General features: G+C 37.2%; 1 protein-coding gene across 50 annotated transcripts in view; it reads right to left on the bottom strand.

The window, feature by feature from the left end:
• Positions 1–2,721: 2,721 nt before the first annotated feature.
• Positions 2,722–21,038, bottom strand: part of RIMS1 (regulating synaptic membrane exocytosis 1) — a 519,140-nt gene continuing 500,823 nt past the window's right edge. For 30 of the 50 annotated variants that reach the window (XM_033217614.1, XM_033217624.1, XM_033217626.1 and 27 more), the window contains 5 exons: positions 20,836–20,974; positions 18,739–18,851; positions 7,105–7,206; positions 6,365–6,504; positions 2,722–5,019 (listed from right to left, as the gene is read on the bottom strand). In XM_033217614.1, the coding sequence (XP_033073505.1) occupies positions 4,801–5,019; positions 6,365–6,504; positions 7,105–7,206; positions 18,739–18,851; positions 20,836–20,974 (713 nt within the window). In that variant the 3' untranslated portion in view covers positions 2,722–4,800. The remainder of the gene's footprint in view (positions 5,020–6,364; positions 6,505–7,104; positions 7,207–18,738; positions 18,852–20,835; positions 20,975–21,038) is intronic. The other 20 variants (XM_033217607.1, XM_033217605.1, XM_033217609.1 and 17 more) reach the window with 3 other exon arrangements.

Genomic DNA, 21,038 nt, shown 5'->3' with positions numbered 1-21,038 from the left:
GCAATCACCAATCTTTTTGGCACCAGGGACTGCTTTTGTGGAAGACAATTTTTCCACAGACCCAGGGGGAGAATGGTTTCAGGATGATTCAAGTGCATTACAGTTTGTGCACTTTATTTCTATTATTACATTATAATATATAATAAAATAATTATATAACTCATCATAATGTAGAATCAGTGAAGCCCTGCAACTAGATGGTCCCATCTAAGGGTGATGGGAGACGGTGACAGATCATCAGGCATTAGATTCTCATAAGAAGCACGCAACCTAGACCCCTCACATGTACAGTTCATAATAGGGTTCACACACCTGTGAGAATCTATTGCTGCTGCCAATCTGACAGGAGGCAGAGCTCACTTGCCTAGCTCACCTCTGGCTGTATGGCCCAGTTCCTAACAGGCCACAGACCAGTACCAGTCCATGGCCCAGGGATGGGTGACCCCTGCTTTATTGGGTTTGACAACCTAGACTGGGGTTATTAATGAGCAGCAGGTGGGGTAATTGGAGGAGGCAGGGTAGACAAAACTACTTTTGGAAAGTTAAAGAATAATTCTTTGTTCTATCTCCTTTACTCAAACTGTTGCTGAAGGCTGCATATGATGTGTTCATGAAGTTTGATAGTGCAAATGGTGAGTGGTCAGGGGACGGGAGAGAGAGAGGGCTGGGAGAGAGAGTGGGTTAGAGAGAGGTTTCAGGGAATGGAGAAGAGGCCACCTGCCTCCTTTTCCTATCCCCCACCCCCATCGTAAGGCAGAGTCACTCACGCAACTTGTAGGAGACCAACTTGGCTAGGAGCTACCTCGTTGCAGAGAAATAGCTTAGGATTTTTTCTCACCTCTTGAACTCTTCATTCTTTAATATCTGTCAGCAGTTAGTAGAGGACAGAGAGTGCTTAGCATGGCAGGATCCTGAGTTGGTCAGACTTTGGTTCACATCCCAGTATGGTCACTCACCAGCTGTGTGACCTTAGCTTGTTGCTTCGCTTGTCTAAGCTGCAGAGCCTTCTATGTGAAATAGGGGTCCTATACTTACCTCGGACTGCTGTGAGGGAGTAAATATAATCCCATAGCCTTTGTATACAAATCAAATACTGTAAGTCCTAACTTGGACTAACTTAACCACCTGTTCTTGGAAACTGACTTTAGATGAAGCAATGTACAACAGGTCCTTGATAATATTGACAGAGAACAAAAAAGGGTTCTTTATATGGCATTTCACTTAAAGTCACAGTTTCTAAGAACTTAATGACATTGATAATTTACTGTATGCTATCATAATTATTTCTTTATATATGTATAAAATGATCTCTTTTAATACACGGAGCTAGTTTAACACAGGGCTACTTTATATTCTAAGTACTTAATACCTAGTACTTAACAAAATCCTTAATGATGTTGGTTAAGTATAATCAGATAATATATTATCTGGGATATATATGGGGCTGGGATTTCAAGAAATAAACTGTCAGAGTCAGCAAGAAACTATGAAGACTTAGCAAAATTGCCTTTCCTCAGGTTCCTTCCTCCCATCACTGCAGGCTCTGAAATCCCAACACTGGGTAGCTTTATATGGTTTGAAGCGAGATTACTGCTCTTCTCCTGTCTAGACAATCATTCTGAAGCCCACTCTCATCATCTGTTTCAGTGGCAGGCTTGTCTCCTGGCCTCACCCAGCTCTGAGCTATCTTAATGCACGAACATTAATCAGCTTTACTCTTGACTGTTTTAAACTGAACTGATCAGTTGTTTTTGCCTCTTACTGACCAGGCTAACAGACAATCTTGTGTCTTGTAGATCAAACAAATGTATGATTTAATAGGGTAAAATTCAGTCAACTGTTTAAAAACTATAAATAACTGATGCATTCATGTCTCCAATCTCTTTATTGCCTCAAATTTGATGTTGATGTAACTGTGTTTACTCTGCTTTACAAGTCAAAGCCAGTGTGGTCTATAAAAAATTAAGAGCTCTTAGAAAGACCAGACTAGATCACAAAAGTTATTTTACTACAATGCAAGATGAAAGTAGTGCTTACCAAGTGTATTGTGAGAGGCGATGATTATTAAATATATGAACACACTTTTAGGTAAGAAGAAATCATAAAATAACCTAAAAAGTTAGTAATATCTCATTGAATATATTATTCTGGATATTCATCTATCTATATTTGAAGATACTTTTATTACCTAAGATCCTATTAAAGATAATTCAGAGTAAATGTATTCCTTATTTTTTGTTAAATTGGTCTCCTCTAACCCAAAGTTATACAAATTAGTCATGGGGGCAGAAGAAAAAGATGTAAAAGAGAAATATACTATGACGAGAGACGCAGGAATCAATTTTCTGATATGCCACATAACTTGAAATAATTTGGCAACTGGACAACAGAGTTGTCTCTTTTATTAGCACATTCAAACAGCAGCAGAAAACAACCTTCCATTTGATTCTTACTGAGATTTATTATTTTTAATAATGCCACTTTTCAGAAGTATAGTCATGTGCTCACTTAGACAGGCTGACAAAGTGAAAACTTGTATGTGATGCAAAGTATCCTTTGGGCCATTGATTAAGACATAATATAGTGCATTGACAAGTCAAGTCAAATGCCCGCAGCAGACAACAAACCCCAGCCTCCCCTTCCCATGGTCTGGCTCCCATTTTGCACCATAGAACCCACAATGGAAATCTGGCAAGACATAGAACACAGATGGCTACTGACTGACATGAAAAGTAAATTTTATTAAACATGTTTACATACATGAGTTGGAATTTCATTTAAAAGCACAGGGGAGTGTTAAGACAAGTGGTCAAAATAGAAAGATACTAGCCAATTATAATCAGTTGATTGTTGGCCACTAAGACAGAACGGAATCTAGTAGAAGTGCACCAATGCTTCAGTTCCTCCTGCTCAGCATGGTGAGCAGTGGTCAATCTGTGCCCTGTGGAATGATGGGCAGATAATTCTGGCATGTGTAAATAATAATACATAATTCACTTGGTGCAGGCAGTATGTCTATGAATTAAAACCTAATGTGTACACAGTGTCTACATGTGTTACAGCCCCACAGTAGGAATCTACACCAAAATATTTATTAGAAGGAATTTGGTCCATACTACATCACGTTTTCCGGAGGGTAAAAAATAAAGTCCATCTATAGACATTTCACCACAGACCCAGAGACTGAGTCTGGCTAAAACCTGCAAAATGTCTATAACAAAAATGGATGGCTTAGATTTCTTGGTTATTTCGGTATAGTAATTAACAAGCAAACTGTACAAGTACATGCAACATACAAGCTGGCCTATGTGGAACTAACATACATTATTAAATAACCTTTTGTTTCTTTTCTTTTTAAAATTTTTTTTACAAAATGTGCATGCAGCTTTGAACAGTTCCAAGTCATGCTGCTCTATCTGTGTAATCACAAAAGTGGAGTGACTCATAAAAGGAGGGAGAACGTATCAATGCACCTGCAGCGACTGCAGTTTGTAGCACATGTACAGAATGTCACAAGGGAAATTCAAGGCCAAGAAAAACTAAATGAAGAAAATGCAAATTGAAAGTTGACTTTGTTTATTTTTCCCCCCAAAGTAAGATACTTTGCATTAAAAAATCAAGCTTTGTGCTTGCATCAATCTCAAAGAAATGTAAACTAAAATTCGATAAAAACATTAGTTTAGTGCAGAATATTTCAACTGGAATTTCCAGTGGAATACTGAACAGCTCATACCATGCTCTTTCCAGGGCAGATGGGTGTGTCTACACTGAGGCATGGCTGAGAAGCCTGGGCGTAGCTCAAAGTGTCTTAGGCTCAAATCCATTCCTAGTCACCATTTTTGGGAAGTCAAAGTATGGTTTATACACATGAGCATTTTTTTTTATATCAGGAAGAAAAAGGCAATACAAGGAGTGTTTTCAAAGTACAATTATGCAGTTAGTTTTAGTCCCCAGCATTAGTTGCAGATTGACTTCTTTAAAAGTCTTCCATGCAAAACAATGGAAACCATAAATTAATTTTCTAGAATGCAAACAGATAGGCTCTTCATTAAAAAAGTACTTCTGTGATTATTTATTTTGGAATATAAGTTTTTGTCTTTTGGGTTTCCACACATAAGACTTTAAAGAATTATAAAATGAAAGCTAGTGAAACCCTTCCTTGGCTTCACCTTATGTAGCTGTTTAACACTTTGGGGAGATGCCACAGAGACGACTTCAGCCCTTTTTTTGGTGCTTTTGGAAAAAAGAAGGGAAGAGTCTCTGTTAGCATCATGAGGCCTGTCATGACACAGCCAAAAAAACTAGTGGAAATAACAGATGTGGTGAAAACAAAACAAAACCTCAAGAAACGAAAACCAACAAACACCACACAAATAAACAAAACACACAAAAGAACAAAACAATTCAAACATCAGGGAAATAACACTGCTTGTGGTCTGTGCAGAAACGTGTAGAATACAACTTTTCACAGAGTGAGAGTTTCCAGTTTGTTCAATTTGGTGTGTGTGTGTGTGTGTGTGTGTGTATGCGTAGATTTAAAGTTTCCTCTTTTTCTATTTGTTAGAAGCATCAGTGACTCTCACCAGCACGTTGATTCTTCCTGTAATTTGATAGATTGCCTTGTTCTGTCATATGAAGCCATGTTTTAAATAACAATTGGGACATATTATTGAAAAACTACTACAGGCAAAACACAAGTTGATTGTCTGTCTCCAACAATGCTTTTGATCATGAAATATCTGCTTCAGATTATTATCCTGAAAGGTAGAGTTTTATTGGAATGACTCTGGTATGAGTTCACTATGATCGAATACAGGGAGGCCCAGTTGAACTTTCCAGAGATGACTGGGAAGCCCGGCGGGTGAGGGGAGTGAGTGTGGGATCCACCAGTGAGGATGGTGGGAACAATTTGTACCATCCGATCACCATGCTGGACAGGTCGAGTTCTTCCAACAAGATCTGAGCCACACCCATAAAGCATTTGTGGTCCATTCTGCCATAGTCTCCCCAGACAATCACCTGCAGAGATAGAGAAATGCAACATTACCTGGACTTCTCTCTGCTTCATATCTGAAGGGCTCAAAGCAACTATGCTGTAAAAGTGGGCCAGTCAGTGAAGCAGAGGAAATGAATACAACTACCACCAAGGAGAAGGCACAGATAAGAAGATACACTAACCTTAAGATGCTTATAGACACTTCACAATAATTTTTAGTCTAATGGAATGAAGGATTGTGTGTTCCTAGTCAATGAGGAGTATTATCTACATAATCCATGTTAAAGAAATAAATACATAAGATTATTTTTATATGAATGCAACACCTTTCTTGTGTAACTACTATCTAATTAGCGATGTGCAGGACCATAAAAATATAAAAATTAAAATTTGTGCAATTTAGGAGGGCAGGATGAGCAATCCAACTCAGTATACCATGGAATGTATGTACAAGAAAGTATGTACAAAGAATGAGAGTACTCATTGGATTTCTTTTGTATTACGGTCTTTTTAGTGAAGGGGTAGATCAAAAAAATAATTGTGGGCTGGTACCTTTTGAGGACTTGCCTGCCAATTTTAATTTAGATGATTAATATTTCAATTAGATCATTAAAAACTACCACAATCTAGGTCAACTTCTATTGGCTATTGGTGTCAGACAAGCCTTCCATTACACCTAGTCCCAGGTTGTATTTTCTAATACTTCAGTCATCTGTAAAGGTTCCCAACTGGACTCATTCACCTGTTTTATACAAACAGAGTTGGTGGTGAATCCCACCTTTAAACTTTACTGAGTAACTTTGTGAAATTACTTTACTTCTTGAATCTCAGACATAATCTTTAAAATGGGGATAATGATATTATTGCACATGTTAGTTACAACGTTTAAATAATGCATATAAGCACCTAGAAATGCATCCGGCATTCAACCAGGACTCATTCTCTTCTCTCCCTCTTCCTCTTTGTATCCCATGTTTGGTAGAGAGCAATGCTCAACCAGCTATTATTAGCGTTGTTTTGTTTGATATATCTCTATCTATTTCTCATCTATCTATCTAGTGAGGATATATCTCTATCTATTTATACCTATCTATCTAGTGAGGAGTGAGGAGGGGCGGGAACAGGGCAAAGCTAGAAGGAGAGGATAGAGACAGAAAAGAAAAGAAGAGAGAGAGATAAAACAAAATTGTTCTCTATTAGATCCACCAAATATTTTTAATATTAATTATTTACATTATAAACTAACCATTCGAATTTTTTCTACTCAAGAATATTATCCTACATTTATCTCTTTGTGTTTTACCATCTCTTTGATACATGAATAATACAAACATATCAATGTAAAAAGCCAAACAAACTATTACTGACCTGAAGAACTTTACCCTGTGGACTTTCATCAAAAACCAGAGACTGCTGATACAAAGGATCAAGGGTTTTTCGTGCAATTCTTGTCTTCTTCTTGGCTATACAGGCCCCATTTTCCAAAAGATATACTTTGACATATGGAGCTAAACAAAGTTATATTAACATACAAGAATTATTCCTTAAATTCAACTATTTTTTTAATTAGAGAATTCCCTATTAGAGAATTAGAGATGCTTACTGAAAGTTTCCCATCGACTGTTTAAATTACTTAAAAATTTCATTGCTCCATAAATTCTATTCCTTAAATCTATATGTTACCATTACTGCCATTTTCCTCATTTTGATTCAACGTATACAAAGTTATTTGAAGACTTTGACTTACTTGGGTTACAATGCAGGTTTATATCTTAAAGCTCATTGTTCCCCTTTTACGATTAGAACTATATTCTTTTTTTCTTTTGCCTTTCTAAATGTGCAGAAAGAAAATAATTGACACTAGCTAAGAAACAACCATAACTAACCTTAAAAAATATTATAACATACTTCCTAACACCTTCTGAAAGAATAACTGTGCAAGGAAAACCCAAATCCATTTTAATAACATCCAGGAACACAGAAACACTGCTTTTTAAATTAATCAGATGACGCAAAACAGAGCATGTGAAATTCAAATACAGCAAATGTTTTTATTTGTTTGCCAGTTAAATAGCCCCTTCACCAAATTCAGGAATACTTCTCCTTACCAGGTGTAGATTTGGAACCAGGCTTTTGTGTGAGGCTTCGTGCTCTAATAACTTCAACTTCTAATTGGCCCTTTTTGTCCTCCATTCCAATTTGTATATCACCTGCAAATGGAGGGGAAGCAAGATGTGTTTCAGCTTCTTTGCAGTTAAGTGCAGTTAAAACAAAAAGGAGAGCCCATAACAGACTACAGATTTTTATCTTCATGATTTGGTTGAGAAACTAATATTTAGACCCCCTCACTCCACAATCCACTTTTCTTTCTTGGTCTCCAAATCAAATTTGGAAATGATTCTCTTATTTTTTCTGGTATTAATCCCTCTTATGAGATTCGCAAATTAGTTAATAAATGACTATAACAACACTGAAGTATTTCTATAATTCTTGTACTTAATGTGATTTCTTACTCTTATTTCATCCAGTATATACTAAAAAATTGTAACCATATGTATTTTCATTATCCAGAGAAAGCCACCATTAATATTTGGTGAATATCCTAGCATTCTCATACTTCTATCAATCTATCTGCCTATCTATCTATCTATCTATCTATTAGCAATCATGATCATATACCATCATTTTATTGACTGTATGGACTACTGCATAGATATGTCATTACCTATTAAATCAGACTCCTATTGATGGAAATAAATGTTATTTACATAAACTATTTTATGGTGCAGTGTAAGTAAATAGGGTTATAATGAACAGTTTTATAAGAATTCTTGCACATATTCTTGAATCAGTTATTTTTTGAACATAAAATTCCAATATTTTAAATTTTCATATCTAATAGTATGGACATCCAAAAATTCCATGCATTCTGCCAACTCCTCCAGAAAGGTTTGCACTACCACCAGAAATATCACTCTTCCTGCCTCCCACCCTTACTAATACTGGTATTAGCAATATGTCTAATATCAGTATCAAAAATATGCTTAATTTTTGCCAATCTGGTTAAAACGATATTTTAATTTGCATTTCTTTGATTATTAAGGAGCATTATGTAGCCCATGTATAGTTTGATGCAAAATTAGATCAGCAACTAGAATGAGTCCCTTCCTTTTTATTTCATGAAAATATTTGTTTCATAGTTTTCATGTCTCTCGAGCTCATATTTATTAGAGCTCCTCTATGAAAACACCTGCGTGTATTCTCCCCATTTTTTGGTAAGTAGAATGTTAAATACTGACAGTTATAGTTCTACTCAGGTTTTTTCAGCTTTCTACTTACTCTTAAATTCTTTGTGGTAGGTTATATTTTTTAACAACTGTTCATCTCAAATAAAGTTTCAAATGTTAAGCTTTTTTTTTTTTTTTTTTGAGACAGAGGCTTGTTCTGTCGTCCAGGTTGGAGTGCAGTGGTGCAGTCTTTGCTCACTGTAACCTCCGTCTTCTGGGTTCAAGTGATTCTCCTGCCTCAGTCTCCCAAGTAGCTGGGACTACAGGCATGCGCCACCCTGCCTGGCTATTTTTTTATTTTTAGTGGAGACAGGGTTTTACCATGTTGGTCAGGCTGGTCTCAAACTCCTGACCTCAGGTGATCTGCCTGCCTCGGCCTCCCAAAGTGCTGGGATTACAGGTGTGAGCCACGGCGTCCAGCCTACGCATTTGCATAAGTGGTATCATTCAGCAATTTTCTTTCTTCACTTAACTACATTTTCTTAGATATCCATCCAAGTTGATGTGTTGAGATCTAGAACATTCCCTTTAATTTCTCTATAATAGTCTATTACATGAATGTCATATTTATCTACTCTCCAGTTAGGGGTCTTGGTTTTCCTATTTGGTGCTGCTACAAAAAAATGCTGCAAAGAGCTTCTTGAGGATATGTAATTCGAAGTTGTATTGCTGGGTCACAGCACATCCACACTTTTATTTTTACTAGATGCTGCCATATTATTCCAATTGGTGACTGCACCAAATTACACTTCTAATAGCAGTGTAAGAGAATGCATATTTCTAAGCGTGTTTGCTACTTATATTGAAAGATTTAAACAATTTGGACAATCTGATATGCAAATACACACATACACACACACACACATACACATGTGTGCTTTGTAGAAATGTTAACAGATAAGTAAACTCCACTCTATTTTCAGTTTGATAATTTTTTCTCATAAATTAAAACTGAATTTTTATCAAACATTTTTTCTGCATACTTAAGATGGTCATTTTTTATTTTTATTACAGTAATGTGATCAACTATATTAATTAGTTTTCATATATTAAACCAACCATGTGTTCATGAAAAAAAAATCCCATTTTGTTGTGATAATATTATTTTTAGTATTGCTGAATTTGCTTTCCTTGGGGTTCATGAGGGACTCTGGAAAGTATGACTATATTTATTTTCAGTTCTGAAAATCTATCAATCATTATATATATACTTTTATTGTTACACTCTGTTTTCCATTTTCATTTTTATTTATTGATACATAATATGTACATAATATATGTACGTATTTTTTAGGTACATGTGATAATTTAATACATTCATATACTTTGTTATGATCAAGTCAGTGTAATTGGGATGTCGTTACCTTAAATATTTGTTTTTTTTTAATGCTAGGAATATTTGAATAATTCTCACTCAAACATTATATTTTCAAAGGCGTCTGGCCTATACTCCTCCCTTCCCTATTCTGGGACTAATTAGACATATATTAGACCTCACTTTTCTGCTCGGTCTTATAACTTCTTATTCATGTTTTCCATTATTTTGTGTGTCCAATTAATTCTGGACACTTTCTTAAGGCTTTATCCTCCAGTTAACCACTAACCAATTATCTCCTCAACTCTGTCTAAACTGCTGGTAACTCATCCATTGAATTCTTTAGTTATATTTTTCAATTCTATAATTTCTATTGGGCTCTTAAAGATTTGAGTTTTCTGATGAAATTCTCCATCTTGTTTTTTATTTTAGGTAATCTTCTTTCTCTTCCTCATGACTTGAGATGATGTCCTGAAATTGCATTAAAAAGATTTTCCTTGTTTGTTTGTTTTGTACAGATTGTTCAGTTCGCCACTCAATGTGCTCTTTCAAACTCTCAGGTTTTATGTTTTACTTAAACACTCAGGCATCATTATTTTTCCCTAAAAACTGTCTCTCTATTCTCTTTTTAGGTTCCTGTTAGAGTAAGTTTGAACTTTTTGGTTTATTCTTCCTACATCCCGAATTCTCCTCTCTTATAAAAGTTTTTTTTTTTTTAATTTAAATAGGCCATGTTATTGGTGGTATTCTATAGTTCTCCTTGTATTTACTATATCTTTTTTTTTTTTTTTTTTTAATTTATTTTATTTTATTTTATTTTATTTTTTTTTTATTATACTTTAAGTTCTAGGGTACATGTGCATAACGTTTATATCATGTATAACTCCCCAATGCAATCCCTCCCTCCTCCCCCCTCCCCATGATAGGCCCCAGTGTGTGATGTTCCCCTTCCCGAGTCCAAGTGATCTCATTGTTCAGTTCCCCCTATGAGTGAGAACATGCGGTGTTTGGTTTTCTCTTCTTGTGATAGTTTGCTAAGAATGATGGTTTCCAGCTGCATCCATGTCCCTACAAAGGACGCAAACTCATCCTTTTTGATGGCTGCATAGTATTCCATGGTGTATGTGCCACATTTTCTTAATCCAGTCTGTCACAGATGGACATTTGGGTTGATTCCAAGTCTTTGCTATTGTGAATAGTGCCGCAATAAACATACGTGTGCATGTGTCTTTGTAGTAGAGTAATTTATAATCCTTTGGGTATATACCCAGTAGTGGGATGGCTGGGTCATATGGTACATCTAGTTCTAGATCCTTGAGGAATCGCCATACTGTTTTCCATAATGGTTGAACTAGTTTACAATCCCACCAACAGTGTAAAAGTGTTCCTATTTCTCCACATCCTCTCCAACATCTCTTGTTTCCTGACTTCTTAATGATTGCCATTCTAACTGGTGTGAGATGGTATCTCATTGTGGTTTTGATTTGCATTTCTCTGATGGCGAGTGATGACGAGCATTTTTTCATGTGTCTGTTGGCTGTATGGATGTCTTCTTTTGAGAAATGTCTGTTCATATCCTTTCCCCACTTTTTGATGGGTTGTTTGTTTTTTTCTTGTATATTTGTTTGAGTTCTTTGTAGATTCTGGATATTAGCCTTTGTCAGATGAGTAGGTTGCAAAAATTTTCTCCCATTCTGTAGGTTGCCTGTTCACTCTGATGGTAGTTTCTTTTGCTGTGCAAAAGCTCTTTAGTTTAATGAGATCCCATTTGTCAATTTTGGCTTTTGCTGCCGTTGCTTTTGGTGTTTTAGACATGAAGTCCTTGCCCATGCCTATGTCCTGAATGGTACTACCTAGATTTTCTTCTAGGGTTTTTATGGTATTAGGTCTAACATTTAAGTCTCTAATCCATCTTGAATTAATTTTCGTATAAGGGGTAAGGAAAGGATCCAGTTTCAGCTTTCTACTTGTGGCTAGCCAATTTTCCCAGCACCATTTATTAAATAGGGAATCCTTTCCCCATTTCTTGTTTTTGTCAGGTTTGTCAAAGATCAGATGGCTGTAGATGTGTGGTATATTTCTGAGGACTCTGTTCTGTTCCACTGGTCTATTTCTCTGTTGTGGTACCAGTACCATGCTGTTTTGGTTACTGTAGCCTTGTAGTATAGTTTGAAGTCAGGTAGCGTGACGCCTCCAGCTTTGTCCTTTTGACCTAGGATTGTCTTGGCAATGCGGGCTCTTTTTGGTTCCATATGAACTTTAAAGCAGTTTTTTCCAATTCTGTGAAGAAACTCATTGGTAGCTTGATGGGGATGGCATTGAATCTATAAATAACCTTGGGCAGTATGGCCATTTTCACGATATTGATTCTTCCTATCCATGAGCATGGTATGTTCTTCCATTTGTTTGTGTCCTCTTTGATTTCACTGAGCAGTGGTTTGTAGTTCTCCTTGAAGAGGTCCTTTACATCCCTTGTAAGCTGGATTCCTAGGTATTTTATTCTCTTTGAAGCAATTGTGAATGGAAGTTCATTCCTGACTTGGCTCTCTGCTTGTCTGTTACTGGTGTATAAAATGCTTGTGATTTTTGCACATTAATTTTGTATCCTGAGACTTTGCTGAAGTTGCTTATCAGCTTAAGGAGATTTTGGGCTGAGACGATGGGTTTTTCTAAATATACAATCATGACATCTGCAAACAGGGACAATTTGACTTCTTCTTTTTTCCTAACTGGATACCCTTGATTTCTTTCTCTTGCCTGATTGCCCTAGCCAGACTTCCAACACTATGTTGAATAGGAGTGGTGAGAGAGGGCATCCCTGTCTTGTGCCAGTTTTCAAAGGAATTTTTCCAGTTTTTGCCCATTCAGTATGATATTAGCTGTGGGTTTGTCGTAAATAGCTCTTATTATTTTGAGGTACGTTCCATCAATACCGAATTTATTGAGCGTTTTTAGCATAAAGGGCTGTTGAATTTTGTCAAAAGCCTTTTCTGCATCTATTGAGATAATCATGTGGTTCTTGTCTTTGGTTCTGTTTATATGCTGGATTACGTTTATTGATTTGCGAATGTTGAACCAGCCTTGCATCCCAGGGATGAAGCCCACTTGATCATGGTGGATAAGCTTTTTGATGTGCTGCTGAATCCGGTTTGCCAGTATTTTATTGAGAATTTTTGCATCGATGTTCATCAGGGATATTGGTCTAAAATTCTCTTTTTTTGTTGTGTCTCTGCCAGGCTTTGGTATCAGGATGATGTTGGCCTCATAAAATGAGTTAGGGAGGATTCCCTCTTTTTCTATTGATTGGAATAGTTTCAGAAGGAATGGTACCAGCTCCTCCTTGTACCTCTGGTAGAATTCAGCTGTGAATCCATCTGGTCCTGGACTTTTTTTCGTGGGTAGGCTATTAATTGTTGCCTCAATTTCAGAGCCTGTATTGGTCTATTCAGGGATTCAACTTCTTCCTGGTTCAGTCTTGGGAGCGTGTAATGTCCAGGAAATTATCCATTTCTTCTAGATTTTCTAGTCGATTTGCGTAGAGGCATTTATAGTATTCTCTGATGGTTGTTTGTATTTCTGTGGGGTTGGTGGTGATATCCCCTTTATCATTTTTTATTGCGTCTATTTGATTCCTCTCTCTTTCTTCTTTATTAGTCTTGCTAGCGGTCTGTCAATTTTGTTGATCTTTTCAAAAAACCAACTCCTGGATTCATTGATTTTTTGGAGGGTTTTTTGTGACTCTATCTCCTTCAGTTCTGCTCTGATCTTAGTTATTTCTTGCCTTCTGCTAGCTTTTGAATGTGTTTGCTCTTGCCTCTCTAGTTCTTTTAATTGTGATGTTAAAGTGTCAATTTTAGATCTTTCCTGCTTTCTCTTGTGGGCATTTAGTGCTATAAATTTCCCTCTACACACTGCTTTAAATGTGTCCCAGAGATTCTGGTATGTTGTATCTTTGTTCTCATTGGTTTCAAAGAACATCTTTATTTCTGCTTTCATTTCGTTATGTACCCAGTAGTCATTCAGGAGCAGGTTATTCAGTTTCCATGTAGTTGAGCGGTTTTGATTGAGTTTCTTAGTCCTGAGTTCTAGTTTGATTGCACTGTGGTCTGAGAGACAGTTTGTTATAATGTCTGTTCTTGTACATTTGCTGAGGAGTGCTTTACTTCCAATTATGTGGTCAATTTTGGAATAAGTGCGATGTGGTGCTGAGAGAATGTGTATTCTGTTGATTTGGGGTGGAGAGTTCTATAGATGTCTATTAGGTCCGCTTGGTGCAGAGATGAGTTCAATTCCTGGATATCCTTGTTAACTTTCTGTCTCGTTGATCTGTCTAATGTTGACAGTGGAGTGTTGAAATCTCCCATTATTATTGTATGGGAGTCTAAGTCTCTTTGTAGGTCTAAGGACTTGCTTTATGAATCTGGGTGCTCCTGTATTGGGTGCATATATATTTAGGAGAGTTAGCTCTTCCTGTTGAATTGATCCCTTTACCATTATGTAATGGCCTTCTTTGTCTCTTTTGATCTTTGATGGTTTAAAGTCTGTTTTATCAGAGACTAGGATTGCAACCCCTGCTTTTTTTGTTCTCCATTTGCTTGGTAGATCTTTCTCCATCCCTTTATTTTGAGCCTATGTATGTCTCTGCATGTGAGATGGGTCTCCTGAATACAGCAGACTGATGGGTCTTGACTCTTTATCCAGTTTGCCAGTCTGTGTCTTTTAATTGGAGCATTTAGTCCATTTACATTTAAGGTTAATATTGTTATGTGTGAACTTGATCCTGTCATTATGATATTAACTGGTTATTTTGCTCATTAGTTGATGCAGTTTCTTCCTAGCTTCGATGGTCTTTACATTTTGGCATGTTTTTGCAATGGCTGGTACCGGTTGTTCCTTTCCATGTTTAGGGCTTCCTTCAGGGTCTCTTGTAAGGCAGGCCTGGTGGTGACAAAATCTCTAAGCATTTGCTTATCTGTAAAGGATTTTATTTCTCCTTCACTGATGAAACTTAGTTTGGCTGGATATGAAATTCTGGTTGAAAATTCTTTTCTTTAAGAACGTTGAATATTGGCCCCCACTCTCTTCTGGCTTGTAGAGTTTCTGCCGAGAGATCTGCTGTTAGTCTGATGGGCTTCCCTTTGTGGGTAACCCGACCTTCTCTCTGGCTGCCCTTAAGATTTTTTCCTTCATTTCAACTTTGGTGAATCTGGCAATTATGTGTCTTGGAGTTGCTCTTCTGGAGGAGTATCTTTGTGGCGTTCTCTGTATTTCCTGAATTTGAATGTTGGCCTGCCCTACTAGGTTGGGGAAGTTCTCCTGGATGATATCCTGAAGAGTGTTTTCCAACTTGGTTCCATTTTCCCCTCACTTTCAGGCACCCCAATCAGACGTAGATTTGGTCTTTTTACATAATCCCATACTTCTTGCAGGCTTTGTTCATTTCTTTTTCTTCTTTTTTCTTTTGGTTTCTCTTCTCGCTTCATTTCATTCATTTGATCCTCAATCGCTGATACTCTTTCTTCCAGTTGATCGAGTCGGTTACTGAAGCTTGTGCATTTGTCACGTATTTCTCGTGTCATGGTTTTCATCTCTGTCATTTCGTTCATGATCTTCTCTGCATTAATTAGTCTAGCTGTCAATTCTTCCACTTTTTTTTCAAGATTTTTAGTTTCTTTGCGCTGGGTACGTAATTCCTCCTTTAGCTCTGAGAAGTTTGATGGACTGAAGCCTTCTTCTCTCATCTCGTCAAAGTCATTCTCTGACCAGCTTTGATCCGTTGCTGGCGATGGGCTGCGCTCCTTTGCAGGGGGAGATGCGCTCTTATTTTTTGAATTTCCAGCTTTTCTGCCCTGCTTTTTCCCCATCTTGTGGTTTTATCTGTCTCTGGTCTTTGATGATGGTGACGTACTGATGGGGTTTTGGTATAGGTGTCCTTCCTGTTTGATAGTTTTCTGTCTGACAGTCAGAAGGACTGTCTGTGGTCTGTTGGAGATTGCTTGAGGTCCACTCCAGACCCTGTTTGCCTGGGTATCAGCAGCAGAGGTTGCCAAAGATAGAATATTGCTGAGCAGCGAGTGTACCTGTCTGATTCTTCCTTTGGAAGTTTCCTCTCAGGGATGACTCCACCCTGTGAGGTGTGGGGTGTCAGACTGCCCCTAGTGGGGGATGTCTCCCAGCTAGGCTACTCAGGGGTCAGGGACCCACCTGAGCAGGCAGTCTGTCCGTTCTCGGATCTCAACCTCCGCGTTGGGAGATCCATGGCTCTCCCCAAAGCTGTCAGACAGAGTCGTTCGCCTCTGCACCGCCCCCGCTGCTTTCCCTATTGGACCTCAGCTGTGGGCTGTCCCCAGAGGTGGAGTCTACAGAGACAGGCAGGTTTCCTTGAGCTGCTGTGAGCTCCACCCAGTTCGAGCTTCCCAGCGGCTTTGTTTACCTACTTAAGCCTCAGCAATGGCGGGCGCCCCTCCCCCAGCCTCGCTGCTGCCTTGCGGATAGATCCCCGCAGACGGCTGTGTTAGCAGTGAGGGAGGCTCCGTGGGCGTGGGACCCTCCCGGCCAGGTGTGGGATATATTCTCCTGGTGTGCCTGTTTCCTTAAAGCGCAGTATTGGGGTGGGAGTTACGCGATTTTCCAGGTGTTATGTGTCTCAGTTCCCCTGGCTAGGAAAACGGATTTCCTTCCCCCTTGCGCTTCCAGGTGAGGCGATGCCTCGCCCTGCTTCAGCTCACGCTGGTCAGGCTGCAGCAGCTGACCAGCACCGATTGTCCGGCACTCCCTAGTGAGATGACCCCAGTACCTCAGTTGAAAATGCAGAAATCACCGGTCTTCTGTGTTACTCGCGCTGGGAGTTGGAGACTGGAGCTGTTCCTATTTGGCCATCTTGCTCCGCCTTAATTATATCTTAAGCTTTGTTCAGTATCCTATTTAGCTCATCCACTGAGTTTTAAATTTTAAGTCATTATATTTTCCATTCTCTAACTTTCTTTCTTAAAAATATATGCTTGTTTTTTGTTTAATAACCTCTTGGCATTTTTTTCCTGTGGATTATATGATACTTTATCTCTGAAAACTTAGTTATTTCTACTTATTTGAATCATTTCCATTTTCTCAGGCATGGATTCTTTGGTCAGTTGATCAACTTTGTTGTTCTAGACATTCTCATTAGTTTTATAATTCTGTTTCAGACCACAGTTACTAGAAGTCTTTTGTTCCCTTTTTGTCCTTTTAATGTTTCTTAAAGATTTCTTTTTAAATCACACACATATCCCCAACTGTTCTAGAAAACCTGTTATGTTTATACATAACTAACTTCTACCCCTCTCTCAACTTCTTGTCTTCTAAAACTTATTGCTTCCAAAATTTTCAATATTTTTATCTGATTTACTTTCTGGCATTTGCCTTATTATTTCTAAGCACTATACTTATATTATCCTTTCTGCAGTTTTAGATAGTATTATTGACTTTCAATTTTGATCTCTTTCACTGCCTTCCTACCCCTACTACATACGTGACAATTTCTGTCATCCCATTCTCCCAATATTAATATTTATATTATTTCGACTATGTAACCTTATGCATAACTGTGTGAACTAGAATATTATAACCACTTCTCATTTCTTAGATCTTCCTTTTCCCTACACTTAATTAGTGTCTTTCAATAAAGTATTTGCTTACATTTTTATGTAGACCTCATTAGTTCAAATCTTAGTCTCTCCTGGTTGTTCATCTTTTCCATAAAAATCAAACCCATTAGATTCTACAGATTTTATCTCATGAAATCTGACACGATCCAATTCGAATGCTGCTTTGAAACCTTGCTGCAGTTACCGTTAGTTCTTCCTTTGCTATCACTCTGGGTATCCCAATCATCTTTATCTTGTGAGGAAGCATTTATTTATTGATTTCTTTTTTTTCTTTTAGTTCATAATTTTGAAAATTCGCTTAGTTCATTTGGTCAAAGTAAATCTTCTAGTAGCTTTCTGAGAAATGTTAGCAACGAGGAAAATGATTTGAGGCCTTGCTTGGGGCCGAGTATGTATCCACTCTAGCCTCAAAATTACTTGATAGTTTGGCTGGCTTTTGTATTCTAGGTTGGAAATTTGTTGTTACTCAGAATTCTGAAGGTAATGCTAATAGTCTTCTGGCTTCTAGTATATTGAAGAATCCAATGAAAATATGAAGAGCCCAATAAGAATCTGATTTTTTTTTCTTTTTTTGTTTTCTTTTTTGAGATGGAGTCTTGCTCAGTCACCCAGGCTGGAGTGCAGAGGCGCGATCTTGGCTCACTGCAAGCTCCGCCTCCTGAGTTCACGCCATTCTCCTGCCTTAGCCTCCCGAGTAGCTGGGATTACAGGTGCCCGCCACCACGCCCCACTAATTTTTTTTGTATTTTTAGTAGAGAAGGGGTTTCACCGTGTTAACCAGGATGGTCTCGATATCCTGAACTCGTGATCTGCCCATCTCGGCCTCCCTAAGTGCTGGGATTACAGGTGTAAGCCACCACACCCAGCGAGAATCTGATTTTTGATAGTTTTTTTGTAAAATTATTTTTCCTCTTAGGAAGCTTCTATGATTTTTTATCAAGCATCAGTATTGCGAAATTCCACTATATTGTGTCTTCAAGCTGATCTATTTTCATGCATTTTGCTGAAGTTCTTTCCCACTGTAAGATTACAGAAAGATTAACTTAAGTGTTTTCCAGTACTTTTTAGTATCTTTCTCCACCTTCCCTTTTCTTTTTTATAGTTAAGTCTAAAATATTAACTTTTTTGGTAAGTTGTGTAGGGTGAGGGAATTCCGTAAATTTTTTCACACAGGTAAATAGTTATGCTACTATACTTTATTGAACAGTCTATCTATTTTTTTTTCCATGCTCTGAAATGCCACCCTTGTCCTACATTTAGATCTATTATATCAGGGTTCCTGGTAATTCAAATATTTATGGCTAATTTTACTTCCTTTTACATAATATCTCAAATTAGAAAAATATACTTGAAATTAGAATAGTTGTTTGCAAACAGTAACTCCCTAGCTAAAATGTTGCTTCTCACTTGTATTGCTATTACACAATTTTAAATACTTTAAATGACTTTGTCAAACACAAAACATCAATTTTCCTGTAGAAAAAAAATGATTCTTACCCATTGCAGGGGTGGCAAGGGTTTGGCGGCCAACAAGCTGGGCTGGTCCCAATCCATCAAGAAAATCACTGAACTGACTGTCAGCTCCCAGTCGCACTCCAGGAAATATTAAACTATCAGCAAAAGGATAAAAACCAAAGGAAAGAAAAACCATGAAATCTTCTAGAATTCTTTTCACTAGTTTCCATTTGACTAATTATGATCATGAAGCATAAATATTACTTAGACAATCTGTTTTTTTAATTGATTATTTGCATTGCCTTTGAGCCAAGCATATGAGGCTTAACATTGATTGAGGAAAGGTGTACACTCTCAATTTGATACCTAATGCTCTATTCAAGAGGGCTCAGTTATAGTTTTTAATATATCAAGTTCCAAATCTCTATATAAATGTGTTGCTGAGGAAAAAACATAAGATGCAAATTTTTATATCATAAACTTCACACAGATGCTTGCTCATGAACATTAGGTAACATTAATGCTAAATTTTTTTAAAGTGGCCAATAATTTCTTGAATAAATGTTATAGTTCAAGTTCTTATTTATAAACATTTAATTGATTCATTTTTGAATCAATTCTGGTTAAATTCATCTTTCAATCAATTAAATGTTTAAATTATTTGAGACTTTTATTTGGTTCCAATTGAAATTAATTGATTAGAAAATCTGTATTTCTTCCTATAATATGACTTCCTGATAGCCCCAGGATGTAAGCTGCACAAGGATAGTGCCTGTGCTGTTCTTGTTGACTGATGTAGTTATCATTGGGTAATAAGAACTATGCTCATTATGTAATCGGCATTCAGTAAGCATTTTTTGAATGAACATATTTCTATAGAGACTTACTCTTTCCATTGTGCTTTCACATCTATTATTTCTCTTAACTAAGGAAATTAAATGGGACACAGATTATAATCCCATCCAGGGACCATGAAAATAAATCCAAGAGATTAAGTGGTTTATGATGGAGGCAAATTTTATTTGTTACTTTTTTGTATCAGAAAATGATGTGTTCAAGTCTCATTTGTATATTACTTTATGCTACTTCATCCAATACTGGTATTTTGTCAGTAAGTTTATCTCCATAACTTTCATACCTGATGATTTTTGTTCTTAGATATTCCTTACTGGAAACATGCATAACAAGCCAATCATTTGACCAACTAAACAAAGACCAACTAGTTTCAGGAATGGGAAGGAATATCACAAACAGTAATTTGGCATAATTCTGTTAAATTTTCTAAACAAAACAAAAAATCCAGTAAAGACAAGAAATACTAGATTGGCATATGAGTAATGTGAATGGTAATGAACAAATGATTATGGAAAATTTATATGTGGTGCATCTCCATGTAATCCAAAACAACACATTAACTACTTATTTGTAAGATCCACTACCTCAATAAAAATTGTTTTACCAGAAATATTCTCAAGCATAAGAAGTAGCAGGTTTTGTGCAGGATCCATATGAAATGTCAGAAAAAAAAAATCGAACTCAGTAAATTTTTAAAAATTGTATTCTACTTTCTCAGAATTAACGAAAACATTTAGTCAGAAAAATAATGAAGCTGATAGATCCTGGATTATTTCCTAAGGTAAAAATGAGTCAGCAATGTTTTAAAAACAAGAAAATGTAAGTTACTTACATATATGACAGTGTTAGACTTAGAAAAGTTAGGGTCCAAATTAGCTTGGAGAAAATTAAGAAAATGGGAAATCAGTTCCTTACTTATAAATTTTAATTTAGACTTTGCTGACAGGGACAGACTATGAATTTCCCCTATGAAAGACTCCATTACCTGTGGCATTTCTACACTAAACATCCAGTAAGGAACTATTCTGGGCTTTCCTAGATGGAGGAAATGAATTTGTTCATGTGGACTCAGAATTTCTTCACCCTTTGAAAGGTATGAATGACCAGGTGTAGAGGTGTGTCCATGTGTACTTACTTATAAGCCATTAGGGTGGTTTAAAATGGATGGTTGAACTTCTGGTTAAATAGAGAAGCTGCACAGTAACACTCAGTGGCTTTGTTATTTTACTGATTAGTACACAATTCATGGTTCCACAGCCATGCAGACGTGCTGACAGCACTTACTTGCCCTCAGAGCTGTAACTGTTGATGCTGCCATCAGTAGACTCTCGGCTCGGTTGCCTTACCATCTTCCTCATTTCAGCTGCCATGCCTGTTTCTGTACTTCTCTGGATGGTACTTTTTAACTTTTTGTGGCCCGACTCTGACAGGAGAGAGTAAAAGAAACTCTAAGTTTTATCTAGACAGTTTCCCCCTGAATATCAATT

This window comes from Trachypithecus francoisi, unplaced genomic scaffold (genome assembly GCF_009764315.1).
Source record: "Trachypithecus francoisi isolate TF-2019V2 unplaced genomic scaffold, Tfra_2.0 Lachesis_group10, whole genome shotgun sequence".
In the NCBI taxonomy this organism is placed as follows: Eukaryota; Metazoa; Chordata; class Mammalia; order Primates; family Cercopithecidae; genus Trachypithecus; species Trachypithecus francoisi.
This window is presented reverse-complemented; position numbering and strand designations above follow the sequence as displayed.